This window comes from Bos javanicus, chromosome 7 (assembly GCF_032452875.1).
Source record: "Bos javanicus breed banteng chromosome 7, ARS-OSU_banteng_1.0, whole genome shotgun sequence".
Lineage (NCBI taxonomy): Eukaryota > Metazoa > Chordata > Mammalia > Artiodactyla > Bovidae > Bos > Bos javanicus.
Window position 1 is genome coordinate 48,646,959 of NC_083874.1, and position 17,385 is coordinate 48,664,343.

Genomic DNA, 17,385 nt, shown 5'->3' on the forward strand with positions numbered 1-17,385 from the left:
CCCAGACCAACACAGGGCCTGGGAACAGCTTCCCCTTGAGAAAGGCCCCAATCAATGGGTACATGTATCATCTTATTTCATCCCTAGAACAACACCATAAGATAGATACTATACTATCATCCGGAGAAAGCAATGGCACCCCACTCCAGCACTCCTGCCTGGAAAATCCCATGGACAGAGAAGCCTGGTGGGCCGCAGTCCATGGGGTTGCTAAGAGTCGGACACCATTGAGCGACTTCACTTTCACTTTTCACTTTCATGCATTGGAGAAGGAAATGGCAACCCACTCCAGTGTTCTTGCCTGGAGAATCCCAGGGACGGGGGAGCCTGGTGGGCTGCTGTCTATGGGGTCGCGCAGAGTCAGACACAACTGAAGCGACTTAGCAGCAGCAGCAGCAGCATACTATCATCAACCCCCCTTTCACAGATGAGAAAACTGAGATTTAGAAGGGCTCTTCTATTCATTCATTCAACAAACATTTTTTGTATCTACCAAGGACCTGATGGGGAGAAGGCAATGGCACCCCACTCCAGTACTCTTGCCTGGAAAATCCCATGGATGGAGGAGCCTGGTACCTGGTAGGCTGCAGTCCATGGGGTCGCTAAGAGTCAGACACAACTGAGCGACTTCACTTTCACTTTTCACTTTCATGCATTGGAGAAGGAAATGGCAACCCACTCCAGTATTCTTGCTGGGAGAATCCCCATGACAGAGGAGCCGGCAGTTTGTGGGGTTGGAAAAAGTCAGACACGAATGATCTACTAAGCCCACAGCACACAAGGACCTGATGCCACTCTAGCAGTAACCATAGGACAGACAAAATTCCTGATTATTATGGTGTGTGCATTCTGGTAGGAGATAAGTAACTTGTTCAAGGTTGCTCAGCTTGTTAAAGTACTGGAGCCAGGATCGAATTCAGTTATTCTGGCTGCAGAACCTATACTTTCAAACTTCCAGCAAACAAGCTGTCTGGGCCCAGCCACAGACACTGAAAATCATCATTAATAGTAAAATACCACATTTCCTCTATTTCAAGATGCATAGTTGTAAGACACATCTGAAACCTGGCTGCATTTTATAATATATGTTGAAAGAAACTTGCAGGCTGCAAGTAGAGAAGTAAGCCATAATATAACTGATACTGCTGTTCAGGTTTGAATTTTGCTGAATACAGGTTATTTGACTGCCGATGCAACTGAATTTTCTGCAAATGCTAACATTAAATGAAGCTGGATTTTAACTTAACTGACGATCCCTAATACTGCTTTGAATACACTCAAAAAAATTTCGCTATAACACAATATTGCAAGAAAAAGCCATTGTGCGTGCAAGCAATTATGCCTATCACACAATGTGATTAAAAGGAGTAGAAATCACCAAATCTCCTGGAACAGATTACAGAATCTTCAAAGCTTAAAAGGCTGGCATTCAAATGACAAACACCTAATTGTCAAAGCTTCCAGCTATTAAATTTCCAGAAATAAGCAATCAATTAAGGAGGAAAAAACTTATGGGTTTTGCCAAAGAGAAAATATAGGCAAAATCCACTATTAATTAATAAGCCTCAAAATTACATGGCCAACCTTAAACATACCATGAGTAACATATTTTCTGAAAAGCATAACTCTGAAGTTACACATAATTTCTGAGACCCAAAAATGATACACAAAATCAATAATGTGAAAAACACATACACTCCAAACTGATTCTACAGAAAGGGCAACTCATATGTAAGCATATGAATAAATGAAAGCTACTACAGGCAAGTTTTAAGTGTATATATCAATTGCCATGTTTCTGTTTCTGAAAAGATGCAGTTAACACCATGGTTTATTTTACCATTCAGTTCAGTTCAGTCGGTCAGTCGTGTCCGACTCTTTGCGACCCCATGAATTGCAGTACACCATGCCTCCCTGTCCATCACCAACTCCTGGACTTCACTCAAACTCACGTCCATCGAGTGGGTGATGCCATCCAGCCATCTCATCCTCTGTCATCCCCTTCTCCTCCTGTCCCCAATCCCTCTCAGCATCAGAGTCTTTTCCAATGAGTCAACTCTTCGCATGAGGTGGCCACAGTACTGGAGTTTCAGCCTTAGCATCAGTCCTTCCAAAGAACACCCAGGAGTGATCTCCTTTAGAATGGACTGGTTGGATCTCCTTGCAGTCCAAGAGACTCTCAAGAGTCTTCTCCAACACCACAGTGCAAAAGCATCAATTCTTCCGCACTCAGCTTTCTTCACAGTCCAACTCTCACATCCATACATGACCACTGGAAAAACCATAGCCTTGACTAGACAGACCTTTGTTGGCAACGTAATGTCTCTGCTTTTGAATATGCTATCTAGGTTGGTCATAACTTTGCTTCCAAGGAGTAAGCGTCTTTTAATTTCATGGCTGCAGTCACCATCTGCAGTGATTTTGGAGCCCCCAAAAATAAAGTCTGACACTGTTTCCACTGTTTCCCCATCTATTTCCCATGAAGTGATGGGACCAGATGCCATGATCTTCGTTTTCTGAATGTTGAGCTTTAAGCCAACTTTTTCACTCTCCTCTTTCACTTTCATCAAGAGGCTTTTTAGTTCCTCTTCACTTCCTGCCATAAGGGTGGTGTCATCTGCATATCTGAGGTTATTGATATTTCTCCCGGCAATCTTGATTCCAGCTTCTGCTTCTTCCAGCCCAGCATTTCTCATGATGTACTCTGCATATAAGTTAAATAAGCAGGGTGACAATCTACAGCATGGACGTACTCCCTTTCCTATTTGGAACCAGTCTGTTGTTCCATGTCCAGTTCTAACTGTTGCTTCATGACCTACATATAGGTTTCTCAAGAGGCAGCTCAGGTGGTCTGGTATTCCCATCTCTTTCAGAATTTTCCACAGTTTATTGTGATCCACACAGTCAAAGGCTTTGGCATAGTCAATAAAGCAGAAATAGATGGTTTTCTCGAACTCTCTTGCTTTTTCAATGATCCAGCAGATGTTGGCAATTTGATCTCTGGTTCCTCTGCCTTTTCTAAAGCCAGCTTGAACATCTGGAAGTTCACGGTTCACATACTGCTGAAGCAAGGCTTGGAGAATTTTGAGCATTACTTTACTAGCGTGTGAGATGAGTACAATTGTGCGGTAGTTTGAGCATTCTATGGCATTGCTTTTCTTTGGGATTGGAATGAAAACTGACCTTTTCCAGTCCTGTGGCCACTGCTGAGTTTTCCAAATTTGCTGGCATATTGAGTCAAAATCGATAGCACTGCCATTTATCAATGGTACCTCCAAATAGAGAACTATGATAATTACAGTGATAGCTGCCATTTATTGAGCACCTACCAAAACTGTATTTTCATTTTTTAATCCATTATCTCTAATCATCAGGACAATTCTATAAGGGAGGCACTCGTAGTATTTCAGTTTTACAGGTAAGTAAATTATGGTTCAGAGAAACTAGTGACTTCTCAAGGTCATACAACCAGTAAGCATCAAGCTGAGTGTGGAACCAGTTCTGCCCACGTCCAAAACCCAAGTAGTTTCCAGGGGACTATAATGCCACCCCCCTACCAACAACCATCTCCACGTCTGTCCTGGCACAACAAGCATAGATAAGCCCTCACTTGAAGAAAATTTACTATGACCTCAGAACAGGATGGACCACCATGAATTTAAGATAGGAGGGTCTCCCTCTCAATTCAACACCCCTAAATTGATTCAAATCCTGCTGCTTATATGTCTGCTTTCATTTTCTCAAGCTACACTTGACATATGCTTGAGCAGGCCCTAAACTGGCCAACAGACCAACATTCATACACCGGTTAATTGGTTCATTCCTTCAAATTGTGCCAAGTTGGTAGCACAATCCAGAGAAGACAGTACGGAGGCTTGGCAAAAAGTGAGGAAGGCCTCTCCATTTCTGAGGCTGGGGCAGGAAGAAGCCTGCAGAGGTGCTGTTCACATCAGCCAGCAGAAGCACAGATGTCCCTAAACCTAAAGGAGAGCTCAGCTTGTGGCAAGCACCTTCTGAGGATCCCTCTGAAGTCCAGGACTGCCCATAGTTCCAACCAACAACTGCTTTTCTTCTTGATCAAACTTTTGCAGGATGACAGGCAGGGCCTTGTGAATTTCACCGCATTCTCTGGACAGGTACCTTTTAATATCCAACATAAAATCCTCCTCAAGGGCTTTTCTTTGAATACTCCCTCAGGAAAGGGCCTAAAGCTTGAACACTAAGGGTGGACCAGGACAATACAATATTGCAAAGTAAAAAAATAATAATAAAAATTAAAAAAAAAAAGATAAAATAAAACTAAAAAAAAAAAAAACCCATTCTGCTAAAAAAAAAAAAAAAGAAAGAAAGAAACATTTACTGAGCATCTCTGAGGACTGAGATGAGTAAGCGGGGGGGGTGTGTGTGTGTGTGTGTGTGTGTGTGTGTTCAGTCACTTCAGTAGTGTCTAACTCTTCATGATGCTATGGACTGTAGCCAACCAGGCTCCTCTGTCCATGGGATTTTCCTGGCAAGAATACTGGAGTGGGTGGTCATTTCCTCCTCCAGGGGATCTTCCAGAACCAGGGATCAGACCCATGTCTCCTGCACTGTAGGCAGATTCTTTACCACTGAGCCACTGAAATCCCAAATAAGGTGTGGTCTGTACCATCTGGGAACTCACAGTGAGTGAAGGAGGTAAGACTGGCTAAGAACTAATTACAGTAAAAAGGAGAACAAGGTAAGTGTTTTCCTGGAACACAGAGGAGAAAATAATTAATTTCGGATGCCCAGTCAACAGTCAATTCAGTTAACATTGACTAGGCACCCACAAGATAACAGGTACTATAATAGGCATTTTACATACCTTACTTCTTTCAATCCCCACAACCACCCTGTGGAACATGCTCTATTACTTCCTACATTTCACAAATGAGGAAAGAGGTGGAGAAGCAAAGTCTCTTGCCCAAAATCAAATCACTGATTTGTAAATACAAGAGATAAGATTTGGATCCCAGTGGCCAACACTCAAGTTTGTGTTATTTCCAGTATAGTAGACTATACCTCCTGGAGTAAAGAATTCTTCCTGGTAGAAAAAGAATCTGAACTGTTTGGGAATTCAACTAGATGAAGAGCAAAGTAGAGAATATTCCTAGCATAATGGTTTACCAGGTGGCAGAGTGGTAAAGGATCCACCTGCCAATGTAGAAGAAACACGAGATGCAGGTTCTATAGCTGGGTTGGGAAGATCACCTGGCAGAGGAAATGGCAACCCACTCCAGTATTCTTGCCTGAAAAACTCCATAGACAGAGGAGCCAGGCGGGCTATAGTCCATGGGGTCGAGAAGAGTGGGCACGACTAAGGGGCAATCCCTGTTGAATGGACAGGGTCAGAGATAAGGAAGGCTGGGAGGCAGGACAGATCAGCAGTCACAGGTCAGCTAAGCAGGGGCAGAAGTCACGCTTCCAGCACAAATGAAGAGGTGTGTGGTCAGTGAGTTAGAGGACTGGGTGTCAGGAGACCTTGGTTCTACTCTTGGCTTGGCTACCGCAAAACTGTGTGATTTCAGCAGTTCCTAACCCCTCTGTGGGGCTCGGTTTCCTCAGTAAAAATTCCAATATCCAACCAGTCCATTCTGAAGGAGATTAGCCCTGGGATTTCTTTGGAAGGAATGATACTAAAGCTGAAACTCCAGTACTTTGGCCACCTCATGCGAAAAGTTGACTCATTGGAAAAGACTCTGATGCTGGGAGGGATTGGGGGCAGGAGGAGAAGGGGACGACAGAGGATAAGATGGATGGATGGCATCACTGACTCGATGGACGTGAGTCTCAGTGAACTCCAGGGGTTGGTGATGGACAGGGAGGCCTGGCGTGCTTCGATTCATGGGGTCGCAAAGAGTCGGACACGACTGAGTGACTGATCTGATCTGATGTGATTGGAATTAGATGTTCCCCAAAGGTTGGCTGGGGCTTAAACACTGGATATTCACAAGAGGCCGTGTGGGACAGTGGTTAAGATCAAGTGACATGCAGACCAACTGAGTGAACAGACAGTTAATGCCTCTGAGTCTGTTTCCTTATCTGTAATGTGAGGACAACAGTGATGCCTGCCTCACAGGGCTGAGGTGAAGGCTGAACGAGCTGAAGAACATCAGGCACTTAGCATAGGGCTTGGCAAACTGTAAAGGTTTAAGAAATGGAAGCCATTTTGAAGCCATCATCATCATCACCATTACATCTTCTTTAAAGGGTCCATAAAGCATATATAGTGATCATGGGCCAGAAAGTCTTTTTTAAGGGACAAAAAATATATAAACCTTTTTTTTTTTAAGTTGGAAAAGAGATCTCACTGAATCACAAGTCCTTCCCACAACCGCCTCATGAGAGAGGCTTCTGTTTCAAAGAGCGCCATGCCATACCTTCTCTTCTGAAGAAACGGTCAGCTTGTCACTGGATATCAAGCTGCACACCTGGTCCAGACTTAGGCTAAGAAATTCTTCCCCTAGCATCACCTCTGGAAAGTGCTGCTCTGTTCCAAAAAAAAAAAAAAAGCATAAGTTCAGAAAACAAAGTTATAACACGCTCCTGCCTATCCAGGAACCAAGGCCATGACAATCTGTGGGATTCAGAGCAGAGTCCTGGGAGCTCTGGGGGAGGCGGGAGGGAGAGAGAAAGGTAGACATCCTGGCTGGAGGGAAACCAGCCTTTTAATTCAGCAGTGAAGGCATCCCCCTGTGTAACCCTCTGTCCTGAACATCATCACAGAGGAAAATTGGTCACTGAGTTGTGAGGTTGTATTTTTTCCATGCTCCATGAGATTAATAATGGTGCTGCAGAGAAACCTCGCAGGGGCCTGCCTATTTAATTGGGCTCATTTCCCCTCAAGGCACAGGCTGGCAGAGCTGCAGACGGTGCCCCCTGCCGCTCAGGCAAACAAAAGTGGGTCAGAACTGCTGCATGGCCAAAGTCTCTGGGGGTTCTGGTAGGAAGTCAGCACTAGAAGCTTGGCAGAAGGCTTCATCCCTTCCTGCCCAAGTCAAGCCTGTTATCTCTGGTTCACAAGAAGGCTCAACTAAGCTTCTGTCTGGGTGTGGCGGCAACACAGCTGCCAAGACCACTGCTGGGAATGGTCCACAGTGGCCAGGCCTTCCAAGGCTGTAATATAGAGAGGAGTTTGGGACACTGAGAATGAGATAAAACTCAAAGCCCCAAGGGCCACATGAGGGAAATGCCAAGGACAATTCTGACCCTGACATTCTCCCAGGCCACCATCCTGCTATTACAGAGGCAGTGAGAGATACCAGGGAAAGAGCAGGCACTTCCGAAAGAAGGAATCTAGATTCAAGTCCCGGCTGTGTCACTTATGAGCTGTGTCCTGTGGCACCACTATCCTCATGTGTACAATGGAGATAAAAACCATGTCTCCCTCCCTCCCATGCTCTGATGAGAAAGGAATTGAGAACATGTTTTGCAAGCTGCTTCAAGGTGAACCAGCCCAAGGGCTGACAACTCCGGGTGCAAGAGTCTCTGGAGGTTACAGGGTCCTCTGTCATTTGCCCCAGACTTTGCTCCTTCCTCAGTTCTCACAACCCTGCACCATCACCCCAGGAGCACCTGAGCTCTTTGCCCTCCAGACCTTTCCCCTTCTTCTCTGGTGGTCCTGCTCTAGCCTGAGAGCTTCTTGGATAATTCCAGAAGCCCCACCCACACCCCCACCAACTTGGTCTGGCTTGCCCCTGGAGTGAGATTCCGAGTGCCTCCATGCCTGGGAGGCCATGCTGAAACATCAACTCTGCCACAGCTGCACAAGGAAAATGAAAATCAAAGCATGCTAATCACACTCATCAACTTCTTAAAAACCAAACAAAGAACTTAAGGTTTAAGCCATTTCTTGTAAAAATCATTTTGAACTTTATATGTTGAAAGAATTTCAGATCCAAACAATTCCCATATACCCTTCATCCAGAGTCCCTAAATGTCAATATTTTACTCTGAAAGTCTGAGTTATAAATAATCTTTTCCATGTCTCATTGGGCAAAAAAGGCTCCCCACTTGCTCTCCACTAGCTTAATAATATAACTGAAGCCACAGTTAAAGCTTGCCCATCCTGAGGCTCAGGGATGTTTGTACATAACAACACAAAGTTAAAAGTCAGATCCGTTACAGATGGAAGCAATTGTCACAACATAAGAAGTTGGTCTTTCTTCTCTACACATCAATAGAAAAAAAATCTTTTGTTAAAGCGTAGATTTTAAGTATGAGATTCAACTATCTAACTTTCAGAATATTTAAGACTGTAGTTATTTTTTTAAGTATCCATTCTTAAAGATTTTTACATAAAAGTGAACATCCCATTTCTTTGGATGATGGGAATTCATTCTTGGCCTGGAGGCTTGGAAAGTAACAGGATTCTCCTTATACACTCTTCTGGCCCAAGAAGTCTTTGGACCAGTCGCCAGATGCATTGACAACATACAAAAAATAGCAGAGAGAAAAACTGACCAAGTGTAGGGCAGGGAGTTCCTGCGGACCAGCCATGGCTGAGCTCAGCAGGGGAGGCAGGCCAGCCAACGCCAACATCTCTGTGTCCCAGAGCCATACCATAGAAAAAAAAAAAAAAAAACTAACATTCAGAAGAGGGAAAAGAATAAGAGGAGGTGTAAGAGGAGGTGAGGAAGTAAAATTCTGAGGTTTAAGAAATTCTTCATCAGAGCTCAGAAAGCCAAGAGATAAACTTGGGTTTTGAAAAGGAAGAAAATGGAAGTGCGATGATGCATATCCTAGACGACTTGGTGGACAAACAAGAAGTACTCAAAGATAAAGCAAGGCAAAAAGTAGTCAGCCCTCCGCACTTCCGTATCTCTCACACCCTGGGGCATCGCAGCATGGGAGTCTGGGTCCCATCTCTCTGAAGTTGGCTGCTTCTTTGCCCATCTGGAACCTCCCACTGAAATCCCTTCAGAAATCCTCCCAGGAAGCAGCGTCTGGTGGGTAGGAGACAACAAGGGAGGTGTTGGACAGGAGCTTCTCTCACTCGGGGCTGGCACACCCAGAGACCAAGGAGACTTGCCAGGCATGATCAGGACACAAAGAAGGGCCCAGAAACTCCTTCCCTTCTCCCTTCAGCCTGGGACACAGGGCTGAGCCCCAGAGGAGACCCCTTTCTGTTAGCAACACTCAAGACACAACAGGGTAGAAAAAACAGGAACAGGCTCCTCTGGCTAACTCAGTTTCCTGGGAAACAGGAGTTGCCCAGAAGACTCTGTACTCAGGTCAGCGCTCTTCTCAGGCACTTCCTAGAAAGAACCCACTCTGTTCCCGCAAGATACACCTTGAGAATCAGCTTCTGCCTTTAACACTTGTTTGGAAATTTTTTAAATTTCTTTTGCTTTCCTGTTAGTGTATTAAGGGAGAATGTAGTGACTAATTGGCTAACAGTCAGAAGACCTGGGTTTACCTAGCTCCACCTCTTACAGTCCCTTTTCAGGCTCTGACTTCATTAATCATAAAAGGGGACCATAAAGCCTGACCTCGATCTCCAGGTTGCTCTGAAGTTCAAAAATGGTAACATATATTAGCCTACTTTGAGATCTATAAGAAACTCTTTAGAAATGAAGGAGAAACAGCACGTGCACGTGTACCCGCATGACGAAGCCCAGTTCTGCAGGCAGCACTGCTCTCAACGGAGAAGCCATTTCCACAGCATCAGTCATCCTTTGAGACTGCAGGACCTGCCAGTGAGGCTGTGGCCTCAAAGGTCTCAGAATCCCACTTTAATTCCACTGAGTTCCACAAACTTTCTAGTGATATAAGTATTGAATTTCCTAAGGGTGGAGTTTTCTCATCCATTAAATGGAGCTAATAATAGCACTTAACTCATAAAGGTGTGATGGGCATTAGATAAAATATATGCACAATAATTCCCATTTCCTGAGACCACTGCAAGTGCTCAATAACTGTTCATACGTTATGGGCCAAAAGCAGTGTTTCTTCAAAAGGGAAGAAAATAGAGCTGATGTCTACAAGGAGACAACTGGCTTACAAAAGGGTAACACAAGACACCAGTGACTTCAACCCGAAGTCCACAGGGCCATGCCAGGAAACACACTCCACATTCAATAAAAGAAGGCCAATTCAGAGCATATCTAGAAAACAGCAACAGCTCAGTCTAGCTAGGGCCTAGGCTGTATCTTCATTCATCTAACAAATACGTACAGAGCCTCCACCAAGTATGGGGAACTCTGCCAGGCTCCCGGGGAGGTAGAGAGGCAGGCAAGGCTCAATCTTGGGGGACAGGTGGAATGTGCAAGGGCATAGCATCTTTGAACCACAGGCAAGCCCCGTGAAAGGGATTCTCCAAAATAAACTTTTATCTTATCTAAACTTATCTAAACTTTTCTTATCTTCTTGCTTTTTTCCCCTTTAGGGAGGAGTGTAAACAAACAAACAAACAAACAAAAAAAGTTAATTAGTATCTGGTTAGGAGTTCCAATTAACCAGGCTTTACTACAAGTAGCAAACACTGTCTAAGATGTAAGTTTTAGAGACACTGCATTGGGAAGGATCCTCAGTGTTCTCCCTACTTGCTGCAAGTAATAATAATTTTTTTTTTCTCCAGCAAAAAAAAAAGTCCAAATTTTGATTAATGAAACATAACGGAACTGTTCCTGCCTATTTGGATGAGAAATTATAGAGAAGATGAGGGGCACCAGACAATTGTAAATCCTTTCCCCACCAAGCGACATAAATATATCTTCCCAGTGTGGAAAGGATAAGGAAACTGGGTGGCACATTCCCAGGAAAGGGGGACTAGCTGGGTCTTTTTAAAGAAGCAGGCCTGGACAAAGTTAAGGGCTTTTCCTAAAAACGGCTAACATACTAGGTATTTTACATATATTATGTCACTTATATCTTCCAAAAGCCCAGCTGAAGCGAATATCAATATCTCCACTTTACAGATGAAGAAATGGAAGCCCAGAAAGCCTAAGTCATGATCTCAGTATCACATGGCAGTAAGTGGTAGAGCCTGGTATTGAACTAATGCTATCTATATAGCCCTCCAGCTTTCTTTTGACTAGTGTTGGCATGATGTTGTTTTCTCCATCTTTACTTGTCACTGACTATGAATCTTCATAATTAAAGTGGGTTTCTTGTACACACACAAAAAAATAAACTAATGCTATCTATACATAATAACAAATATTCTGATAAGAATCTTAGTTTCCAAAATAATAAAAGCCTGTCCTAAGCAGGCTATTTTGGTAAAATCAATATAGACATCAGAACATCCTAAGAATCCCTTAGGGATACTGCAGAGAGAGAAAGAAAATATGAATCTAACTATATTTCTTTTAAAAAAAACAATCTTAGAGTAGTAGTGTTTCAAACATTTTGGCATCAGAACCGGGTTCAAATTTCAGACCCTTGGATAGAAATCTTTCCCTAACCCACCTATCAGGCTAGATGACGTGATATTCTTCTGTGTTCCCAAAGTCACCAAGATAAGAAATTAAAATCACAGTGCTCATCAACCCACCTGAGGTCCTTCTCTCATACTGGGACGATGACCCCCATGAGGGGAGGCTCTGTCTCATTTGAGTCTGTCTTGCTTGAATGTGAATCCTCAGTGTCTGCAGATATCAAGCTCTGAAAATACCATGCTTCCCTTCCCATGCTTCTTCAAGACTTCCTAGGCCTCAGGCAACCTCTCAAGCAAGTCCCAAGTCCATTCCTCCCTCTTGATGGTGTGAAATAAACCTAAAGCTTTGATCAGGTTTATCTAAACTACAAGCCCAGAACAAATGGAAGTGATAACTCATCTATGACTTCTTTGACCTGCAGAGATGAGATGAACCCAGTTATTCCGGGGCCAGCGGCCCAGCAAACAGGTATGAGTGAGTGCCTCTGAATGGAACCACTTATCAGGCCCCAGGATTTGCTAATGAAAGGTGGACACACAAACAGAATCAAAACATTTTAGTAGGGTTTTAAAAAAACAGAGCTACTTTAAATCTCTCTCCCCTCCCCTCTATTACTCTATTTTTGGAGAGCAGAGGTAAGCTTTCTTGATCAGTTCTTGGCTTTCAGGGCCCATAGTTTCCTTGCTCCAGGGAGAAAGCTCAGCTGCCACAGAGAATAACACAGATTTACCTGACTACTTCCCACAAGGGTTACAACCACCAGCCCTCAGACTCTAATTTTCACTGCCTCCATTCTCCCTGTGATGGTGGGATAAGAGCTCTCTTGCCATGCTGACTTAATTCCAGAAGTGTATGTACTGTACCTCCCCTTGCTATCATACACACAGAGCAAAGGGCTGTATCAAAACTGCCCAGTTATCAGTGTTGTTGATTCAACAACAGAGTTCCCTGTTCTCCAGAGAATGGAAGGAACAGGGAAGTCTCCTAAAATTCCCAGGAGAACAACTAACAATAAAAACTACCACACTAATGCTTCATTTGCCACCTTCAAGGCAGAAGCAGAAAATCAAGGGGAGGCAGAAGTGAGGCAGCGGCCATGGGCAGAGAGGCTGAACTGGCCTGTGGAGTTGTGAAAACAAACAGTGGGATCAGAGCACAGGCCCTGGAGTCAGGCAGCCTCTTCGTGAATCCTGGCATTGCCACTCACAAACTGTGATCTGGAGCAAGTTACTAAACTTCTCCAAGGTTTCGTTTCTTCATCTGTAAGTTAAGAAAGTAATAACTACCTCTTACAGTTTTGAAGTGTGTAGCACCTTGCCTGGTACCTTGCAAGTGTTCAGAAATGGCAGAAACTTCCACCGTGACCATCACCATCATCATTATCTTATGATGCCAAGCTGGAGGCAGCAATTTCACCAGATAACCCTCACTAAGTCAGAGGGTTGTGTTTTTTCAAGTGCTTTGTCAAAGTTTTTTGCTGTCTTTAGTTTAATCACTTCATTCCATGGTCTTAAATGCCTCAATCAATCGAAAAAAGGCCATTTCTCTCCACAAACATGTGAAATTCAATGGTTTTTCCATTCCATGGCTGGGTGGTTTCAGCTCAGCTTTGGCATGCTGATGTAAACACATTGTTCAAAGAATTTTAATTGCCATTTCATTAATAGGGTCCCATTAATATCCCTCTCAACTAGCTCTGCTCATGGCCCAGGCATGGTCATCCAATTACCAAACAACAAAATCCCCATAAACCTTGGCCCATGCCTCTGAAGTTAAAGATTAAGCAGTCCCTGCAAACAATAACAGTGAGATATAAGAAACAGGCTATGCAAAATATGAGGGTCCTTTTCCCAATTATCTCGTACTCAGAAGAACTATGACATCAGCAGCTGGGGGCAAGGGTCTTCCCCGGCCCAGTCAGCTTTTAACTACGGGACTCACCCTTCCCCAGCCCAGCATAACTTACATCACAGCAAAAATATGGGGGCATAACCCTAAGGGGGAAACTGGACCCAGAGGAAGCAGAAAGGACTACCACAGGAAGAAGAGACAGGCCCATTACAAACAGGAAATCAACCACGCAGTTAGGTGGAAAGAGCTGGTACTCCAGCCCCCAGAGTCACGCTGTGCCCTCCTTCGCCCCGGGGGGCTGAAGACTAATCAGAAGGCAGTTGTCAACCTTAAAAATAGTTACTCTTTCTAGACAGCAATTTGGCAGTATCTTTTAATGTGTACTCTACGAGCTACTTTGTGCTATATACTAAGACGGCACTCTACAAGCACAATTTCACGGTTACTTACATACCAGCGAGTATACTCCAAAACATTACGTACAAGAATTACTGTTAAAGCATTTGATGTAAAAGAAAAAAAAAAAAAAACTAGTAACATTAATGTTCATTAAGAGAGGACTGGTTAACTAAATTATAGTTCATTATAGTTCATCCCTATGATGCAGCAGACAAAAAGTAAGAACAGCCATACACAAAAGTCTGGAAAGAACTTCAAGATATTGCACTAGGTTAAAAAAAAAAAGCATAATGAGTACAAAAGTCTTCTATTTGTGTAAGTTAAAAAGTGTAATATATACATATCTTGTAGGGATATCCAAGACAGTTCCCTGCTCCCTTGAGAGGACCTGAGAGATCAACTGTGTATTTCATACCTTTGATCTTGTTTGAAATTTTTATCATGGATACAAGTTGCTTTTATTGAATACATTCTCTAAAGTTTTAAAAATAGTGGTATAGAAATATGCCTGCTAACATGGAAAGATGTTCAGAATATACTGCTAAGATTTTTTGGGCTGGAAAATATATATGTGGAATGAGAGACAGGGGAAGCTGTACACTAGGGTGCTGCCCATGACGCCCTCTGGATAGGATTGTGGGGCCTTTCCTGCAATAATCACAGATGGTTGTATATTAAGATAGCAACAATAATAAGCACAGAAAGTTCATCTTAGAAAAGGAGCACGAACAGAATTCAGAGGCAGTTTGGGGTTGTGGACAGGCGAAGGCAGAGGCCAGCTGGCCAGAGATAGGGAAGAAGTGGAAGGCAGACATACCCAGCTGTGCATATGTATACAGAGGAGCCACCATCAGAAGCTCCAGAAATGGTCCTTCTCCCGCAAAGCGCATGCAGTCTTCAGCAGGGATCGTGGTGTTGACCCGAGGAGTCCCGTCTCTCCACCAGGTCCCGTGGGGCTCTGAGGCTCTCTTGCCACAGACGGCATGAACAGCTGGGAGGATCCAGGGCATGGCCCTATGGTGGCACCTACTTCTGCAGGAGGCTCTCCTACCTGTCCCTCCCACACCGACCCCAATCCCCTAAACCATGCTGAAAACAAAGCAGGAGGAGCAACCTCCCATCAGGGAGAAAAGCAAACAGGCCTAGGGTCACTCAGCTCCAAAGTGTTGGCTGGTGTGATCCCTGATCTGGAGGGTCTCCTTGTAGTCTGTGGGCTCAGATACCTCCTGACTCAAGGCATGGGGCCATGGAAGCCTGTAACCACACGGGGCAACACTGCCCCTTGTGTGTGTGATTCTGGTCAGTACCCACATGCCCACACTTAAATGGGCGAGACAGCAGCTCTGTCTCAGGAGGCAGCAATGGCAGAGCCGCCAGGCTCCATCTAAGTTCAGGGGGTGCAAGACCAAAGACACAAAGCAGGCCCACAGCGGTGGCTGAGTGCAATGGAGTAAGCACAGATTAACCTTGTTTTTCTTCTCTATATACCACACAAGGTGAAGTCTTAACTTCACACTGCTTCTTCTAATGTCTCTTCATCACAGTCTTATGACCTCTGTATTACCACACCACTTTAAAAATATGATTTTTATCTTCCCAGTTTCACCCAGATGAGGGCTACAAAGAAAGCTATCCTGGAGCAGGTCCCAGGTTCCCCGGAAGGCCTGCACAACAGGGAGGAGGCTCTCAGCCTGCAGTCACACTGACCGAGCCAGAGAAGGAGGAGGACTCACGCATGCCGTGAGGGGCAGCTTCCCAACACGGAAGAGAAGACATCCACGCCTCACTTTCCCACCCCAAGATGACTAAACACCCCGCATCTAGCAGAGACAGCTGGCCATCTGTCTACAATGTCTGGTTGTTGGAATCTGGTAACTGCATGGCACAGACTTTGAGGTTCACACTTCTGATGGAAAATGCCAGCTCTAGCCACCAACACTCCACAGTTTCTGATTCACAGGGCCACCCTATGTCCAAGCTGGGCCTGGAAGCCACAGAACAGAGTAGTTTTAAACATAGCTCTGGAGTAAACACTGTCTGGGTTTGAATCCTGTCTCTGTCTCTTCTAACTAACCCCAACAAATGACTTCACCCCTCTGCGCTTTACTTTCCTCAGCTACTGTATGCTTTAAATGAACATAAAATGCTTAGTCTAGGATGTGACCCAAAGTGAAAGCTCAGTAAACACTAGCTGAGAGTCATCCACCATGACACTGCACACACACATGTAGAGCACACACCCACGATGCTGCGGAACCACATCACCATGCCCTCAGGATCAGGGAGCACCAAAACCACAACGTGCTCCAAACCGCCTCCTCCCCACTCTCCCACAGGTGAGTCTCACCATCAGACAGGGAGAAGGGCAAGGGAGAAAACAAAGATTCTGAAAGTGGAGGGAAGCCAGGACACAAGACCTAGGAGCCTTTGTTAAATGTGGGGAGTTCAATACACAGCCCAAACCTCTGATGCCCTCATGAGCCAACTACAAAAGGGTGTGATACGTGCTGTGTATGGATGCAAGCATGCACACTCTAGAGAGAGGACTGGGGAGGTGAGACAGAGACCTCCTGGCATCTAAGCATTCTCCCTTCACCTCTGCACCAGCAGATGTCCACACACTGACCTCAGCCTCAGTTAAGCCTTCAGCTTTTGCTGAAGCAAAGTCTGTGCACATCCCTCAAGAGTGGCTAGCCTAGAGAAGGCTGGACTAGTGACCACTCCCTGAGAACAGAAAGGAGGTAGGGTATCAAGCCAGGTAATACAGGCACAGGAGGGACAGCAGAGAAACAGGAGAGTCAAGGATTACGGTCAGAAAGAGTCAGAAGAACTCAGCATTAGGCAGACTGGGGAATGTCCTTCACAAAAATCATCATTATTGACATCCTAACGTCTAGTCCTATTTGTGTCCTCAGAAACAGACCTCAAGAAGTGAGAGTCTGTATAGGCTCCTGGGGTCTTGATCAGAGCAAAAAGAGGATGCTGAAAAACAGAAGAAATGCTTGTTGACTTGTGGACCAAGGGGCTAACACAATGCAGGGAGCTGGCATGTGAGCAGCTAGCAGGCCCTCAGTTAACTTCCAGACATTGGCTTCCTGAACAGGAGACAGAACAGACAGCAGCCATGCCAGCACTTGGGCAGGGGAAGAATGAGAGGTTTTACTGCAAGGGAAGGAGGTGGCCATGACTAGATCTATCAATTCATATGACCAGACCTGTTTCCTAGGTCACTCATGACCTTCATCCTCAAATCACTACTCCCTATAAAAAATCACAGGATGATAGGCTCTAGTGAGGAGAATGTCTCCAAAAAAAATAAAATGGACTCAACAGATTATCTGATGTACTGAGAAGACTGTTCAGTGTACCTGTCTTATAAGAGTTAGTGATCATAATACTGTGTAAAAGAAAAAGCATCTATTCACTGCCTTACTAATTAAAACAAAAGTTTTCTGATAAAAAACCAATTATAACTTAGCTCAACTGTAGAAATGATACAGAAGAATAAAGAGAGGGGAACAGTGAATGTATATGAGGGGACATCTATGAAAGTGCAGTTATTCTTCTGTGAGAAGTCAACAGACAACATCTAAAACTAATAAACCCCAAACCAGTTGTATAACATTTTATTTACAGCAAGAGAGGTAAATATCAGATGAAGCAACTTTTGGCTGAATCAGCACCTGTATTTTAATTCTTTCAGAAAGGCAAGTGAGTGGCTCTAGAGAGCAAG

The 17,385-nt window shown here is 44.4% G+C and overlaps 1 protein-coding gene across 3 annotated transcripts in view; it reads right to left on the minus strand.

Annotated features, from left to right (window-relative positions):
* Positions 1-17,385, minus strand: part of KLHL3 (kelch like family member 3) — a 280,088-nt gene that overhangs the window by 55,935 nt on the left and 206,768 nt on the right. For all 3 annotated transcript variants that reach the window (XM_061423600.1, XM_061423601.1, XM_061423603.1), the window contains one exon: positions 6,402-6,511. In XM_061423600.1, coding sequence (XP_061279584.1) covers positions 6,402-6,511 — 110 coding nt within the window. The remainder of the gene's footprint in view (positions 1-6,401; positions 6,512-17,385) is intronic.